Genomic DNA, 19,049 nt, shown 5'->3' on the forward strand with positions numbered 1-19,049 from the left:
CAAAATAGTTCAACCTTTAAGCAAGCTTAAAAGGAATCAAGACATATCATGCGCTTACAGTGCAGCTATTTATTAACAAACTCCATATTCAAACACTCAAACAACTAATTCATAGAGAGAGGTGGAAGTTGAAGCCTCCTTTTTTTATCAGTCAATGCATTTGAATGAAGACATGTACACATCAACTCAATTTGTTAATACACATTTCCAGTCGAGCTTTCAATACATATGTAACGACCTTTAACCCCACTAACAATTTGCGTCTGTGTCCATACTTGTTAATTCTTCAAAATATTTCAATGAGATTATCAGTGCAATCTTTAAGCTAAAAGGAATAGCAGTAAATTAGGAATATTTTTTTTTTATCTTAATGTATACTTACAACTCTCCATCCCACGAAACTGCATCAAATTAGATATCTGTATAAAAATTAGGAATATGAAATATATGAATTCAATTAAATATGTTCAAGGCACATTTTAAAGAGTTTAATTTATTTATATTCAATACTTATACAATAAAAAAATATCAAACTAGTTGCAATAGCATTGTTGAAAACAATAACAATTGAAAAATGATCTGATTTTTGTGATCATTTGAACATTTTCAGGAGAAGTTGGTCAAGTAGTACATTAATAAGTATATGTAAATCCATGCATTCCAATGCTTATTGTATTCAATATGGGCATGAGGTTCAATAGTAAACAGAAAAAGGGGGAAAAATACCAACTGTAACGGTTTTATTGGTATAACTTTTTAAATGCAAACAAATAAACCAACAGTATTTAACTTCGCCTGTATTGTATGATCCATGACTCTGGGCTCAAGTTTTTAAAAATATTGCGTTAAGCGGTATAATCAGTACCAACCAGACACAAGAGAAAATGATTTTTTCTTGCAACTGAAGGCATATATCTTGAACGTTAATTGTCATTTCAACAAAATCATATCTGACATGTATTTTTGGTCTGCGGCATTGTTAAATTCATAAAATATTGTCAATTGGTTCTTTCATTAACATGGGGATCATATCTGTTGACGGAAGGACATGTGAAATAATAAATAACCCCAAACCTCGCCCGTCTAGACAGGGTTGTAAAAAGAGTAACACTGTCATATTTGAAAATAACAATACCTACACCATTAATAAATTTCCTTACTATTTCAAACCATATATTCGATACCTGCACCTTACGAATTATTTTAAAGACAATACATGGTAAAATACAAGAACTAGGGTACATTTCATTTTAAATTGCAATTTCTCTAAAAATAATTTCACGGAATTTTGCTAATAACATATTTTATTATTGTTAAAATTCCCGTTTTAATGATATGAATTATTTGTTTTTGTATGTGTTTTGATGTCGTTGAACTACTTCTTAATATAAGTGTAGTTTTTTTTGTTCTATGGATCAGCCGTAAATTTTCTGTTCACCGGTACACAGGAATATATGTTCCCTATCCCAAAAAGGCTGGCTCTGATCATCTTAAATTTCAAAATAAACATAATTGTTCTAATGCTGCAGTTGCAAATCTCTAAAAAGATTTCATCTTAGAAAGTACATTAATGCAGAAGCAAGAGCTGTCAAGAAAACCCCCTGAACACTGTTTTGTACCTCTTGGTTTGTATCGCTATAGTGAGTTATTATCATTTTGTTAGAGGACCGTCAACACAGCAGGAAATAGTTGAAGTATTGAAACGATTCAAATAAAAAAACTCCAGACACCTATTACGATGTTTATAATAAATAATATGTCACAATAAATCTGTGACATTAAAATTCATTCATATCCCTAAGAAGGCTATAGCCATTCTTACCTTTTATTCTCTTTTTTGGAATGTGTTTTTTTTTTTTTTACAAAAACTACGTACATATATATTCATAGTAAGTAAGTCCATGGTACATCAGCAAAATCGAGTAAAGTACATATAGTATATTTTGAATCATTCGACAACTTAATAAAAATAATAATGTAAAAAAAAAGAAAATCTTATCTGTGCAGCTTGGATTGGGTAGATATTTTCATTAAGTAAAAGTTTACTTGTAAAGTCATTCTATGAGTGGGAGCAATGGGTAACAGCAGAAGTACCCTCTTTGTGATGTTTTATTTTTATAAATATTATTTTTCAAAAAACAAATTTTCTTTAAGGTGGTACCTAACACTACAGGGAGATAACTCTGTAAAGTCAGCTAAACGTTTTAATTACTTTGTGTTGTAAAGGGAATATCAAGCTTCTCAATGATCAAAATTGAAGTTTGTCAAACTGCTATATAACCAGTGTAATTTTTCTGACAAAACGGTCGGTTAAAAATTTTTGAAATAATAATTTGTTTTTGTTAAAGGGTCAAAGTAAATACATTGTAAAAAAATTATGGAAATTAAACGAGCCAAATTAATTTTAGTGAAAGTGTTGGGTACCACCTATAATTATTTAAGGCTACAATATTTACATGTCCACACTGCATTTTTTTTTAAATACAATATTTAGTCAATAACATTATGAGTTTTATTTTATTCTATTCCTCGATGGTTAATCCGAAAGTTGATACAGTACAGTACTAAATTCCAACTTTAAACTGTTGTATCGCTATATTGAATTATCCTTTTCTTCGAGGACCACACACAGAGAAGTTAATGGCCTTGTTGTGGCCTTGAAATGATAAAAAAAAACTAAAATAGACTGTAGTTCTAATATTGGTGTTTCGTAAACACCCATACGCAATGTTTTAAGTCTTTAAAAACATTATAAAGGAAGATTAATTAACTCATATATTCATATCTCATTCCCACTTAATATACCTTTCTTTTAAATAAATTGTGTTTGAGCTTTCTATTTTGTAATGTGATTAAGGACTTTCCGCTTTAAATTTTCATCGAAGTTCAGTAATTTTGTCTTTTTACCTGTTTTCTTTTAGTTGTTGATTTCATTGCCATATTAAACACGTCCACCTCAAGTGTTAAATTTTGACTTGACAATTTGGCTTTTGGAACAACCATCCAGCAGTTATTAATATCAATTGTATGCTTAAAAAAGTAACAATCACCCATTGGTATACAATTGCCTAAAGTGCCACCGTCTTCCTGAAATGTAGTATACTGCGTTATTGTGACGGAGTCGGAACGATGATGAGTGAAACAAAGCATAGTACTGCTATTTTCTAAAGATACATTTATGATGTAGAAATTTGATTCATCAAAATTTTAACTAATGATTAAAAAAACTATCTATCAAGCAGTACATTTTAGAATTTAACTTCATTGTGTAAAACTGCATTCCATTCACTAATGACAAAAATGAAAAACAACTATGAATTTTCTTTTATTATATTTCGTCTCTCTTTTATCTTTAAATGTGAAACGAAGTATCAAAGACCCAATATAGATATAAGAGGGGCTTATCCAATTATGAATAAAATACCTATTTTAATTCCTATTGGGTTTTAACAGCATATGAAAAGTTTGTAGTTTGATACAAGTAACCAATTTGTTTACCAGGTTTCAACAAAATTTGAAGTTAAATAGGTTAGCAAAGTACCAAAAACAAATCAGCAGTTTCATTTATAATGTTATCCAAAAATGTGGCCATCGTTTAATAAGAAATCAACTTGTACCTAAAAGTGATACAGTCATAATGTATACAACTAATGAAATAAGATATAACGATGCCTTTAAAAATGCATAATAACGAATAGTTGTACGGCTTTAGATTGCAGTATCAGAAAAAAATAACAACAATCGAAAATTCAAATAAACCTTAAATTTCCAACTCTCAACTATATCACCTTGAACCTACTAAGCAAAGAGAAAACAAATATCCTGACTAGTTACATGAATTTTCCGAAGAACCAGTTTGGTTCAATGATTAAAAGACAATGTGGTGTATTTATGTATAAAATCAGCAGCTATTCGACACTTTTGCTTTCATTTTAAGTTTTAAAATATATACCATTTATGAATCTCATACGTACATTTGTTTTATTTCCACTTATTTTACCCGTTTTAAACACTTTGCCTGTTTTTTCATCTTTAATTCTCCATTCAATTTTATGAATTCCACTTTCTTCATCCTTGGTACTTAAAACTGCCCTAGAACATGATCGAAAAAAAATAAGAAATATTATCGCAACGGTTATTATAAGTCTACAAATATGTAAGAAACTCTAATAATGATTGGTAATCACCATTACTTGTGTTGTTTTCAACTTTTTTTCTATCGTTCTTTACATCCTTCGTGGTAGTCGTTTGGTAATGTGTTCTTTCAATACATTGGTAAAACCTATTGCTCGATTACATAGGAATAACTATTTCCTGGTTTATTTTCAGTTGTTCATGAATATATTATGTGCTTTCTAATAATATTGAATTGTAAATTGGTATTTAATAGATATTTTATAGTGTGACTTTCTATGTTTTGATGTTACACTATTGTTTCATGTAAGGATAAAGGTTGGTCCAATTTTTTGGTACCTACCTATTAAAACGTTTAAACCCGCTGCATTTGTTTGCACCTGTCAGAAATCTGATGTTCAGTGGTTGTCGTTTGTTAATGTGGTTCATAAATCGTTCTCGTTCCTCTTTTTTTTTTTAATAGATTAGACCAATGGCTATCCCGTTTAAATGTTTGAATGGTTTTACACTAGTAATTTTAGAGCTCTTTATATTTTACTGTTCGATGTGAGCCAATGCTCCGTTTTGAAGGCCGTACTTTGACCTACAATGGTTTAGTTTTACAAATTATGACTTGGATGAAGAGTTGTCTTATTGGCATTCATACCTCATCTTCTTATATCTATATTAACACTGTTCTGAAAATGGTACTTATTGATCCTGAAATACTTATTCAATATTCAATTGATGTTTATTCTAAACAAACAATTAAAATATTCTTTAAAATTATTTTACTGTTTCAAATTTATTCAGTCTTACTTATCTTGGAAATAAATTAAATATCTGAAATACCTACATCAGTTGAAATACTAAGTTTGTGATGTTTTTGTAAATCTCATTTTTGGATCGACTGTACCAATAGCTTAGAACGTTGCTTTAATCGATTTAAAAGAGACAATTCCATTTGACAAACAGAAATTCACAGTATTGGATTAACTTCAAAAACATATCGGATGCGTCGACTAGATAAGCATCGGTTGCTATGCATTTATCCCCTGTCATGTGATTTTGTCCATCCAAAAGTAACAATCCGGAGTATGAAACAACCGTTTAAATTCCAGATGTGACAACTGTAGTGGTATTTACATATCTAAGATCACGATATACGTTGCTAGTGAGGTAAAACACCAACAAAGCGTATCACATCTTTTTAACGAAAAATGTTCAAAAAAAGTTTCTATGATTATTTGTTTTTTTACACCAGAAAAAGGGTAATTTTTACGGGATAGTAGAGAGTATTTTAAGGGGCATATATTATAGTAGGTAACTTTTTTGGAGGCGGGGGATTTAGTTCTTTTTCAATATATATTTTTTTCTGTAATAACCCACACCCTTCACTAGTTTATGGTTAACATGCCATATTCGAAAAAAAATTGCATTAATTAACTATCACGTCAACAAATCTTATTGACACTAACTTCACTGAATTACAGGCTCTTGACTTGGGAAAGGCACATACATAAATAATGTGGCGGGGTTAAACATGTTAGCGGGATCCCAACCCTCCCCCTAACCTGGGACAGTGGTATAACAGTACATGCGGTGCATACTGAATGACTCTTGCTAAAAAAACCTGGTTATATGACTGTCGACAAAAGTGCACTGAAATGTTAATACTGCCGATTATTTAATTTATGTTAAAGTTAAATCAACCAATAGAAACGTATGCAAACGTATATTTAAATAAATTTTAATCGCGTTTGAACGTCGTTCATCACATTTTTTCACGTGTTCCATAATTCTGTGTAAATTAATTAATAATGTTACGTTCGATAAAATGCGACAATAAAAAAGCAGGTAATATGTGTACTAAATGAAATATATTTTGTTGATTATATGTTAATGATTCGTAATTATTGCGAGAATTCGTGCATATAGGACTAAGTTTAGTAAATATATATATACAACTCGTCTAAACATCAACCCAACAATATTAATCTATAAATTTGCTTTCGCAAATTTTTTGTTCTTCCCTCGCCGGGATTCGAACCCATGCTACTGAGATATCGTGACACCAAATCGCCTGCACTGTAGCCGTCCCGCTAGACCACACGACCACCTGGGCTTCACAATAATAAAGCTTTCGGTGGCCGTGTTTTACCTTTCCTCGTCAGTTTTAATCTAGCGTCGTACTACAGTACATGATATATAAGGCATGGAGATGTTATTCTTACAGATCACCTCAATTATCTATAGTAAAGGATCCTACAAATTAATTTAAGATACAGTCACAGAAAATAATTATATATATATATACATACATTGGTTCAATAATGTCCTTAACATTATAATTTCATTAAAATCGTTTACCTGCTTGCAAAATCAAACTTAGTGCTGTTAACGTTTCTATCGAGCGCAACTTCTCCAGTAATTGTTGGTGGCGTAGTGTCAATATGAACTACAGTGCTGTCTACTTTTATATTTCCCATGATGTCTTTAGATCGTACCCAGATGCGCACGGTATCTCCATTGCTTCGTTTAACATCTATTGTTTGATTTTCATGTAAAAAGTTGTCTACATTTTTCCAACTGCTAATTGCCGTTGGTATCTGTGTAGTTGTATTGCCACCCTGGTGGTCAACAGCGGATGCAATCTCAAACAATACAATTCCGTGAATATTAGAAATCTCTTTCCGGGTTCTCTTCCCACTCACATCGTCTAGTTCGTTATCTACATCTTTATGATACATCCCATCCATTGCTGTTACATGGAATGAATTAATAGAATTCAACAACTGATTATCTTCGTGGAACTTGTTTCTGAAATGTCCTTTCCAAGAAACACTCAGAGATGGACCAATGAGCATCTGGTTTTGTACATTGGACTGCCAGTTATAATGCGTTTCTCGTTCGGCGCTTGAAACGTATAGCTTAAATGTTTCATCGGTTGTTATATTGGACACTGGATCATACAGCACGAACTGTCTTGCGAACCTTGAGTTATTTGCCTTATCTGCTACATCTAGAATTATGGAATACATTCCAGGTGATGGTGGAGTGTAAATAAATGGCTTATATTTTTCCTTAAACATGGCTTTTGAGTACAAAGGTTCCATTGGTGAGACTTCGGTCAAATTTCCTAGAGCATCAGCTCTCATATGATGTATTTCCCAATTATATCTAAAGATTCCCGCTAGTTCATCTTTCCATCCATCCCATGATATATGAAGTTTATGCTGAAACAATTTAAACAGAACTTTGGTTTCATTTCTTGTTGCGTTATTTTCAAATGTTAATGCTCTAAGCAAATAAGAAATAATTTCTTTTCTTTATCTCAAATAAATGTTAGTAAATATATAATGATTGTAATTGTCGATAAGTGCCCTTTTTATTTTGATGGTCAGATCCCTATATTATTACTATTGCATTGGCCCTTTCAGCATTACAAGCCACTGATTTTTCAAACAGTTTTCAAAAGGTGATCTGAATTTGTTTTGTTTTTTTGGTTCTTGTAGAATATATATAGTTATTTCAACTGCAACATGTCATATATGTATCGTATGTCTCGGTAATAAGTAACAAGAAATAATAGTTCATAACAACATTTTAGTTTGAATTAAAATATGATATCAAAACTGCTCATGCTTTACACTTTTACTTCATTTCAAAATTGGTTAAATTTACCGTTCCTGCACACCATTTAGTCCATACTTTTTTTGTATTTTAAGTGCCTAAATGGAAACAATTTTGATATGCATTGACCAATCCAAATTTGGTATATAGAGAATAGATTGTTACTCAATAACCCATTCTCCAGAGTTTAGAGCAACATTTACCTGTTGCCAACAAAATTTGCAAACAACCATAAAAAGTTTGCAAACAGGGATAAAAAAAGAATTAACATGCCATATCATTAACTCTAATTGAATATAAATGTCACAACTCATCAGGCACACATCTAACAAAAAGCAAACGAAGAGCGATATTGTTGATTCAAATTCACAAGGAGGCCTTCAACATGAAGATCATCCTCATCGCATTTCAAGTTTGTGACGGTCCCTTTCATCGGTTATTTGCGGAACAGAGTACTTGATCTCGATCCGCCGAATAGAACCAAAAATGTAAGTTAGATTATAATAGACAAAAAAATGTCACAAATTATGGCAATGTTGCAAAACACTCTCACTGTAAAATACTAAAACAATGCCAACAGGGAGAGGCACATTGAGAAACTGACCGTGAGCAAAACGATGAAGGTGCGCATAAAACAGATTAGGAATAATGTCAAATACGCCATATCTGTAGTTACCTCATATTGGTATTATTTCAATATGTTTCTTTTTATGAATCGGAGTTTTAATAAAATAGCATATTCACCAAAATGAAATTAATGTTGACCGCTTAAAACTAAACGTGAAGTTCTTTTACACGTATAGTTGTAAAATGAACACTGTAATAATCAATCACAAATAATTGCCATTTGATAAAAAAACATTCAGAATATGAAGAAAAAAAAACTGTTTATTGATTCGGTAAATACTATATAGTATAGTTCAATTGCATTAAAGAAATTTCAGGTTTTCAAGAGCTTTATAATCACAGAGTAATTTTCTAATGAATTAGAGCATTGAACTAGGGCACAAGGAAGCAATTTCACAAACATAGCATGATAAACGAGAATCAAAGTATGTCTACTTATTATAAGAAAAAGTAGTGATATATTGTTATAATTGTTTGTATTTCGTTTCGTTTTGAGATTTCTTTCTATTCTTGTTGCGCAATACTGAGTAATTCTGTTTTCGGACTTTATATACTGTCTTACGCGCCCTTTTCAATTCATCGAGATTTTAACACACCAAACTGGTTCGACAACTTGACGTTCAACATGAGTAACGAGGAAGACCAACGCGATGTTACTAACTGAGATAGTGAATCGCTAAATCAAACAGACCCAGGTAATCATGTGGGATTTTCTCCTGACAACGCCCTTTCTTTGTTTTCCCGTCAACTAGATACCGCTTTAGTTAGACACAAGAAAGAACTTTTCACACACATTGACTTAAAGATTAGCAAAAAAATCCTTGGAAAAGAGTCCTCGCTTGCCATCAATCGCTCCCAAGTTTAAATTCGAGGGCAATGAAAGGCAGCACGAGTTCAATACTGCTCGTATTAATGAACTTAGCAGAGCGACAGATTTTCTAGAGAGTGGTTCTGTCGGAGCAGCAGTTAAAGCTTTGGAGCAAGCAGAAACAGCTTTAAAAGAAAGGAACAAGATTCTCCGCATAGCCGACAAATATGGTTGGGATGTAGTTAAAGAGTTCATGGACCGAAAGTACAGAAGTGGCAACTAGGCTAAAGCAGGCAGAATACAGAGCGAAAATGAAGAGGAGGGATAAGTACGTAAAAGATGACCGACCGAATCCTTATTACAGGTACCCAGATGACGAAAAGGCTACTTCTGATCTTTTTCAGCAGCATTCGGATACCCCCAAGAGAAGCAGCAGTAGTGAAACAGTTAAGTACCAGTTTTATGATTTACACGAGCAAGATTATGAATATGAAAAATCACTAAAAGATAAAACACCGTTTTATGTTGGTAGTCTTTCATTTTGAAAAGATATCTTTTAAGCAAACACTTTTGTTCTCAACGTAATTTATAGCGGTTATTTAATACCTTTCTATGAAATCCGTCATCAGTTAGATTAAACAACAATACTTCTGCTTTTAAACATTCAGTATTCGTGGAGCGTGCTATTAATAAGCTTTTAGAAACGGGTGCAGCTATTGAATGCAAAGGTCATATTCCTTTTGTTATCAATCCACTAACCGTATCAGTTAACGCCCAATGTAAAGAAAGGTTGATCTTAGATTTAAGGCACTTCAATCAATTTACAGAAAAAAAGATATTTAAGTTTGAAGGCGTATCAAAGACGGATACATGATAATATTCGATTTAACAAGCGGGTATCATTACGTCAGCGTACATTAAGATTATCTGAGATATTTAGGATTTTCGTGGAAATTTCAGAAAACAACTAAATAGTTATCAAAGGTACCAGGATTATAATTTAGTACGCCAGAAGCGCGTTTCGTCTACATAAGACTCATCAGTGACGCTCAAATCAAAATATTTATAAAGCCAAACAAGTATAAAGTTGAAGAGCATTGAGGATCCAAAATTCCAAAAAGTTGTGCCAAATACGGCTAAGGTAATCTGTACCTGGGATAAGAAAATCCTTAGTTTTTCGAAAATTCAAAGTTTTGTAAACAGGAAATACTAAATACTTTAAATTTTCAGCTCTCCCATTTTGGTTATCAGCAGCACATGTGCTTTCAAAAGTTTTACGTCCTGTTGTCAAGCATTGGCGTTCGCGGGGTCTTAGAGTTATATTATACCTTGATGATGGTTGGGGAGCCGAGTCTAAGGCACACTCTTGTGAAGTTTTATCTAATATAATGCAGTTAGATCTTAAATCCGCATGTTTTTTCGTAATTCAAGAGAAAAGCGTTTGGAAGCCTACTCAAAAATTAACTTGGCCGAGTTTTGAATGGGATTTGCATAATTCAACTTTGGATCTTTCAAATAATTAACAATGATTCGTTTTAAAACAGACATAGATAAATTTTCCTCTAATTCGCTGTCAACCAGACAATCAGCTAGAATTACTGGGTAAATTATTTCTTTCATGCCTAGTTTAGGTAATATTTGTAGAATCATGACTAGAAATATGATGATATTGGATGCTACTTTTCGTTTTTGGGAAGAAAGAATATTTTTAACATTAAAAACACAGCACGAAATTGATTTTTGGTTGAATAATTGTCATACTTTACCTAGAAAAAATCTATTTCAACAAACCTATCTACCCGACAGAATAGTGTATACAGACGCTTGCAGTTACGCATTGTGCTGGTGTTGATACAGTTCATCAAGTAGTCCACAAGATGTGGTCTAATATAGAAGCATCTGAAAGTTCGACTTATAGTGAATTAAGGGTCGTTTTTATTACTTTATCTTCCTTGGTTCAATGTTTCAGCAATCGTTAAGTTAAGGTTTACAATTGTAGTTGATTATCATAACGTAGTAAGAATTATAAACGCAGGCAGTATGAACTCTGAATAACAAGATGTTGCAATAGACATTTTTTATTTTTGTTTAAAATTCAGTATTTCTCTAGAAGTAGAATGGATACATAAAAATCTAAATCAAATTGCTAATATTTGCAGTAAATGTTTTGACTTTGATGATTGGTTTGTATCCGATTTGTATTTTAATTATTTTAATAAAGCGTGAGGTCCATACACGTGCTACCTATTTGCAGACAGTAATAACCGAAAGTTGGCAAAATTCTTTTCTCCATATTGGTTCACTGGGACCAGTGGAGTAGACGCTTTTGCTCAAAATTGGTCAGAATTTAACCGTAGGATTGTAGCACCTGTAGTAGATTAATTTAACATCTGTTTACCTGTAAAGGTCAAGGCACTTTAGTCATACCGAAATGGACATCGTCACCTTTTTGGCCTTTATTGTGGTCATTTAACGATCAAAATTTAAATACTTCGTGAAAGATGTAATCGAGTACGCCAAACCCAGCAAGTTTTTTTCCAAAAAGGTTCAGATATTAATAGTATTTTCCTTGCTGAGAAATTATCATTTAACATTATTGTCTTGAAGGCAGATTTCAGAAGCTGTCGGCAATTGTATACTAGTATTAATTTTCCCGTGATGGCAGTTTATTTCAGACATTGTAATAACCCGTGATGGGTATTGCAATTTTTAACCTGTTATGGGTGTGTATAATAGAATAAATTATTTCCTGTGATGGGATTTTCTTGACGTTCCCGTTATGGGATTTTGTTTACGTTCCCGTGATGGGACTCTGTCTCCTGTGATGGGATTTGTCCTGACGGAGACCCTTGCAAGATATGATAATTGATGCAATATAAGTCATTTGTTTTTAAATTGTTTTCTTTGTTCCTTTCAGGTTCGGTTTAATTTTTCTCACTGGAAGGATCTTAGTTCTTGATTACGCAACCACGCTGTCAACTACCTCATGTTGTTTTGTCCAGCAAAAGTAAAAATTCTATAACACTATAAAAGTTTATGATTACGCTTTTAAAGAAAATAACATTTGGTGTACAAATTATGACTTATGTGCGTTACCATCGTCAGTTGCTAACATTGCACTTTATTCATCATATTTAATTCAGCTTGAAGTATCTTCTTTAGTTTTTCAAAATGCTTATTACGCAATTAAATATGAGCAGGGGCTTAAATTGTACAATTCAGTGTTTTCTGAAACATTTTTGCAGATTTTTTTTTTTTTTTTTTTTTTATCAAAGTTCGTAAATAAAAAAGAACCAATTAGGCTGAAATTTTACAAAATGTTTTCGATAATTATGAAGATTTTAAACATTAAGAATTTAAGAATATGTTGTTTGATGCGATTCGGATACGCCGGTTTTATGCGTTTCAGCGAGCTTGCAAATTTCAAAGCATCTAATCTAACTTTTCACAAATCTCATCTCGAAATTTTGATAGAAAGTAGTAAAACTGATGTGTATAGACAGGGTAACACTATTTGTATTGCTAGAACGAACACGGACTTGTGTCCAGTGATAATGTTAGAGTGATATTTAAAATTAACAAATATTTCTGTGATTTCCTCCGAATATGTATTTAGAACAATTACATTCTCAAAAGTTCTAAAGAGTTATGCTTTATGCAAAATTAACAAACCTATATCATATAGTAGAGAAAAAGAGCTACTTTTAGATGCCTTGTGTTAAGCAGGTTTTAATAAAAGTAAATTTGGCTTTCATAATTTGAGGAGTGGAAACGTGACTCAGGCAGCTCATAATAGAATACCAGAAAGATTATTTAAAGCACACGGTCGATGATGGAAGTCAAATCTTTCAAAAGACTGTTGCATAAAAGAAAATTTATATAACAGGTTATTTGTTACCAATAATTTAAATTTGTAAATTATTATTATTGTATTTTATTTATACTAATCTACATATATTTCCTTTGTTTTGTCAAACTGTTTGGTGTGTATCTCCTGACATAATAGTTTTTGGTGTTTCTTTATATAGAATGAGAAATAATTTATGTTCGGACAAGCATAGCGAGGTAGAACATAATTGTATTTCTTTGCGTTTTGAGATTTCTTTCTATTTCTGTCTAGCGCAATACTGAGTAATTCGGTTTCGGGACTTTGTATACTGTTTTAAGCGCCCTTTTCATTTCATCGAGATTTCACACACCAAACTTGTTCGACAAATCTATTACATTTAGATTGTAATATTATGCTTTGTATAAATCCTAATTCTTTGAATTTTCTTTTTGTAGATATTAGTATTAACAGCTGAGATGATTATATCTATAATACTAAAATTACGAGGTCCAATTTGTCAGCCGTCATCGGGTAAAAACGACAAATCAAAGAATTCAACTCTATATATAACTTATATAGGACAATGGTGTAGATTAAAAATTACACCACTCCAGACCCTTTTGTTTTCCACATAATTAATATTGCCAATAATTAACAAGTTCCGGCTCTAATCCGATACCGATACCAATAGTATATTCACCTGTTAGCTATTACCTTATCTGTACGTTCCGCATTTGACAGGCGCACCACCAAACGGTGTATTTAGGATTTTGCTATATACACGGGTCATAATCAAAGGGCTGAATTCAATCATTGTCAAATTGTTCCCTATTGTAGCTTTATTTAGCAATCAGCAAGACTTTCTAAGATAACTAATATAGGACAATGCTGTTGATTAAAAAATACCCCATTCCTGGATAGCCTGGACCTTTTGTTTTCCAAATAATTAATATTTCCAATAATTGATAAGTTCCAGGTCGACGGGTTCAAACAGAAAGATTTGAAAGCAGAGAAAACTGTGTATCTTATAATCGACATGACTTTATCAGATGGCAATACCAATTACTAAAATAAGGCTTAGGCATAGTTATATACTTTAATTCAGTCACGGACCCGCGATATCACGGGTGTGTACTTGTAGATTATATAATGACGCATGATGTATTTGAAAAAAAATGTTATATCAAAACTGTTTAGTGTGTATCTCCTGACATATATTAGTCTCTGTTGTTTCTTCATATAGAATGAAAAATAATTTAAGTTCGGACGAGCATCGCGAGGTAGAACATAATGACACATAAAGATTATCTGCATATGAAATAATAATTACATTAGATGTATGTTCCATTATCATACGTCATAGGCAGATCCAGGGGGGGCTGGGGGGACCGCCCCCCCCCCCTTTGGAGGGAAAAATTTGGTTGGTTATATAGGGAATCATTGAAGCATGACTGGAACGCCCCCCTTAGGTCAGTCAGCGCCCCCCCCCCCCCTCCGTAGGAAAAGTTCTGGATCCGCCACTGTACGTTATTGTAACATACATGATGACACGCATTTCCACAGTAAAGTGCACAGGTAAATAAAAAGAAAAACTTGATAGTGATAGTGATGTCATAACCATAACAAAAACAAAGTAATTAAAAGTATTGAAAGCTTCTTTTAGTAATTCCATAGGGTTGGTAAAGCGTTGACCGTGTGTACATTTTGAGAGTGGATCGCTTCCGCGCTTCATACAAAGGAGTAGGTTCAGTAAGACCCCTTTTTGGTCCCAAAATATCAGTTTTATCGAATTGTTATAATTAAAACATTTAGCTGAGTATTAGATAGTAGAATACTTCTGCTGCACAAATATGGTCTGTTTTTGACAATACAATGCACATATATCAAATGTAAGTTGTATTTGATGATATTACATAACATATCAAGGTTGAGGGTGAACACGGATGCGGCCACTTTCATTTTTGACCAAAACTATATATAAAGTGACATTAATTTATTTAATGGCATATTTGATAGATTTCCCATATGTAAGCTTGCATATGAGCGTCTGCAATGTCTTAATCAGTTCAAATCTTTCACACAAACTTATTGAATCGATTGAAGTAGACACTTAAGTGTTTAAAAAGTGTACAAAATCTTTCATCAGATTAACCTGAAATTTGAGGCCAAATGGGCCCTTACCGGACTTACTCATTTACTTCGGTCAACGCTTTTACACCCCAATGAATTTACAAAAAGAGATAATCAATTCATAAATAAGCAAATGAACAAAAATATCAAAAATATGAAAAACTTCTGAAAGAAAATTGCATAATACAATGCCATACTTGTTGAACATAAGTCATGCATAGTCTCCCCAACCAAATGCTTTAATATGTGTTAACTGTATCTTAACTAATTCTTTAAACTTATAAGATATTTGAAACTCTGCGAGAAAATTTTTGCACGTTATTTTTTTTATTCTTCGTCTATTTTGAACTCTGGAGTATAGGTAATATATTTTGGTTCTATATCTGACCTGCATACCTTTGTAATATCCGGACCAATATTTATAGGTTCGTAGGAGCATTTGTTCTTTTTTTCTGAACAATGGTTTGCTGGTTCAAAGTCAAAATGAAAAACCATGACTTTCTGTGATTCTTGACCTACATATGTTGAAGTAGAATAGTATGCACCTGTACTAACGTCTTTTAATTTTGCGAATCCACCACTATTGACTGTGGCTGTTATGGTAAGGCTTTAAAAAAACAATCATTTATGTTATACCACTTAGAAAGGACTTAACTTTAGGAAAATTACATTGTCATTCGTAAATGCAGGTTTTCAAATAAGAAGCGCATTATTATGGAACGCCACAGCTATCTTATGTGGTTCTCTGATATTACTTTATGTTGTTTTATCATTACTTAATAATAGTTTGTCTTTATTTGATATGGTTTTGACATTACGTAATGATGTTTTAATATAACTCAATATGGATATTTCGATATTACACGATATGGTTTCGTATTGACTTGATATAGTTTTGTCATTACTCAATATGGTTTTGTCATTACTCGATGTAGTTTCATCATTATTTAATATGGTTGTGTCATTAGTCAATGAGGTTTTAACATTACTTGATGTCTATTTGACTTGACGTAATGTAATTGTTTCATTACATGATGTGATTTTGTTATTTCGTAATGATGATTTGTCTATTCTTTATATGGTTTTAACATTACGTAATGATGTTTCAAAATTTGACCATTTTACACTATGTGCTTGTTTCATTATTTCATGTGGTATTGTCATTCTTCGGTGTGGTCCTGTCATTCTTTGGTGTGGTTATCGCATTACTTGATGAGGTAAAACCACGTGACCAATTCGGAAAAACCTGTTCTATTTTTAGATAGATTTCTATGTTGTATGACTGTGCCTTTAATGCATTAGGCCATCCATCTAATTAGTATACAAACTAAAGTTCGGGTTATTGTCTAAGTTAAACTTTGAGTGAGTTTTCGAATGAAAGTCATACTTATAATTAAAGTTCTAGTTAGAATTGATTTTCGAATTGGACTTCGAGTTTGAGTCACATTTAAAGGCAGAGTTCTAGTTACAACTTTGAATTTGAGATACCTCTTGAGGTAGAGTTTGAGTAGGATTCGAATTTAAGTCTAATTTTTATTAATTAAGATTTCGAGCTGAAATTCGAGCTATTTTATATGTCTTTTTGAGTTCGTAATTAAATTTTCTATCGCAGAACAAGGGCTTTTGCTTGGGCTTCCGAAAAGAGGTCTCTGGGATATGCGTACTAAATAAACAATGTTGCAGTATGCAAAACGCAACATAGGAGTTGAAATAAAGTTAGATGTGGTGTGATTGCCAATGAGACAACTATCCACCAGAGTTTAAATGCAGTGGATGTAAGAAAGCATATATCGTCAACCGTACAGCCTTTCAAAATCCGTATAGTCAGCTACAAAAAGGCCACCATGTGAAAAAAATTCAAACGAAAAACTTAACGGTCTATTTTACAAAAAAACAAATATGACACATATGTATACAACGACAAAAATTGAACTTCATGCTCCTGACTTGGGTCAGGTACATAAAGAAAGTGCACGAAGCGGAGTTTAACATGTATGTGAGAGAACATCGAACTGTAACAGTAGTGTAACAGCACAACACGAGAAAAAAATGTAAACTAGCACTAGTAGCCAGATTAAAGTCTGAAACGGTCATTTTGGTCTGATCAAGTCTTGATCGACTTAATTTACCGCTAGAGAAATACGTTGAGACTTTTCAGATTTTAAGACACTGTTCAGATATGTTATGTCAAGTCTGTTCAGTCATGTCAAGTTAATCAAGATGGAAGGCTCTAGCGTTCAATCAAGTCTGTTAAGACTGTTTTGGACAAATTAAGACCAATCATAAAAAGTAACATTCACAGCTTTCAGATCGGGTTAAGATCCGTTTAGTGTGTTAGAATGATATTAGGAGTTACGCCCCTTTATGTGGATGATACATTGTATTATAAATGCTAGAATAAAAAATGTATATTATTTTGAATTATTAAACATAAAATCATTCGTTGGCTTTTTATTTCTGTTGGTCTTTGTTTAACAATGTTTAAGGTATAAGAGAATAAATTATATATTATACAGTTTTGTTAGCTTGTTTTGTTGTAGAAATAAATTATTTGCCAATAACTGTTTCTGATTTTATTTTTTATTTTTTTATTTTCTGGTGTTAATTTATGTATTTATCTACTTATTCTTTGAAAAAAGTAATTGCAAATTTTGGACGTAACACTAACAAAAGAGTGACAACAACATCTTATAAATTTCATACGTCCAAATCACGTTTCTGGATTTTACTTCATCTGGAACGATCAACGCAAAATACAAGTATTTTATATGTCAGATAATTTATATCGTTAATTTTGTTATCCTCATCAGGCCGCATCAGGGAACCATGTCTCCGTTTGAACTAAGCTACTGAAACTGCTCTAAGGCCGTGAAGTGAGAGTGTTAAAACTATAAATAACATACCATCGGAAAGAGAAGGATGTCGATAGGTTTTACAGAAAAGAGAATGATCGGCTATAAATATGAATAATAGAGAAAATGGAAAAAAATATAAAGAATGGAGAATAATTAGGTGCTTGAATATAAAGAATTGATAATAATAGACAAAAAGTATAAAGAAAAAACCCGGCCTACTAAACATTAAAGAATACAGAAATGAAGGACCCCCTCCAGATCCTCATAGATTAAAACAATATAACCTAATTTTAAGTTCAGCATCGAGTATATTTCTTAGTACATCTTTTTGTAAATGCGCTCATCCTTTCTTTCATTTGAATAAAAAACTTATTTGATATAAAATATGTATTTATTTGTTTTTTCAGATTGCACTATTATAAATAATTCTTCTTCGTCTTCTCCTTCTAAACTGTAAAATTAACGTATGTATGCGTTAATATTCGGTCTATAAAGATTAAGTTCGATGGCACGTGCCAATAATCCAAAGGTAATAAAATCAACGATCCATAAAATAACGTGGCAATTACAATGGCTATTTCACAGTTATATCATACGTTCACCTGTCATGGTATCATACATGTACCTCCGTATGTGTAGTATAAGGTTCTAAATAATTTTTGATAGCTTCTTTCTAACACTATTGACGACATTGTTTAAACTACATGCTCATGTCACAAACCTCAAATTTAGTATAGTTAAAAAGATAAACGATATTGAAAATGCATTTTTTTCTATCAAAAATGTATGGTCGTATATTTGTAACTCTAGGTGTTTACCTAAAATGTATTGAATATGTAAAAGTTGAGATTTTTTTCTTCAAATATTTGCCAAAAGAAACATTTTCCGAAAAAAAACCAATCCATATAATAACGTTTTGTCCTTTAAATCTTTTTTTTTTGGGGTCCGTAGAAATACCGCAAATGACCCCTTTAGTGCAAAGAACAAAAAAATGCACTAAGGACCTGATGGAATGATAAAATTGACACAAAGGACATTGCATATCTAAGTTTAC

The 19,049-nt window shown here is 32.2% G+C and overlaps 1 protein-coding gene across 1 annotated transcript in view; it reads right to left on the bottom strand.

Annotated features, from left to right (window-relative positions):
* Positions 1–19,049, bottom strand: part of LOC139492827 (uncharacterized) — a 75,484-nt gene that overhangs the window by 21,670 nt on the left and 34,765 nt on the right. Inside the window, exons 7-11 of the mRNA XM_071280981.1 lie at positions 15,537–15,747; positions 6,484–7,349; positions 3,975–4,092; positions 2,908–3,087; positions 383–419 (exon numbers count right to left, since the gene is read on the bottom strand). Coding sequence (XP_071137082.1) covers positions 383–419; positions 2,908–3,087; positions 3,975–4,092; positions 6,484–7,349; positions 15,537–15,747 — 1,412 coding nt within the window. The remainder of the gene's footprint in view (positions 1–382; positions 420–2,907; positions 3,088–3,974; positions 4,093–6,483; positions 7,350–15,536; positions 15,748–19,049) is intronic.

Source organism: Mytilus edulis, chromosome 1 (genome assembly GCF_963676685.1).
Source record: "Mytilus edulis chromosome 1, xbMytEdul2.2, whole genome shotgun sequence".
Classification (NCBI taxonomy): domain Eukaryota; kingdom Metazoa; phylum Mollusca; class Bivalvia; order Mytilida; family Mytilidae; genus Mytilus; species Mytilus edulis.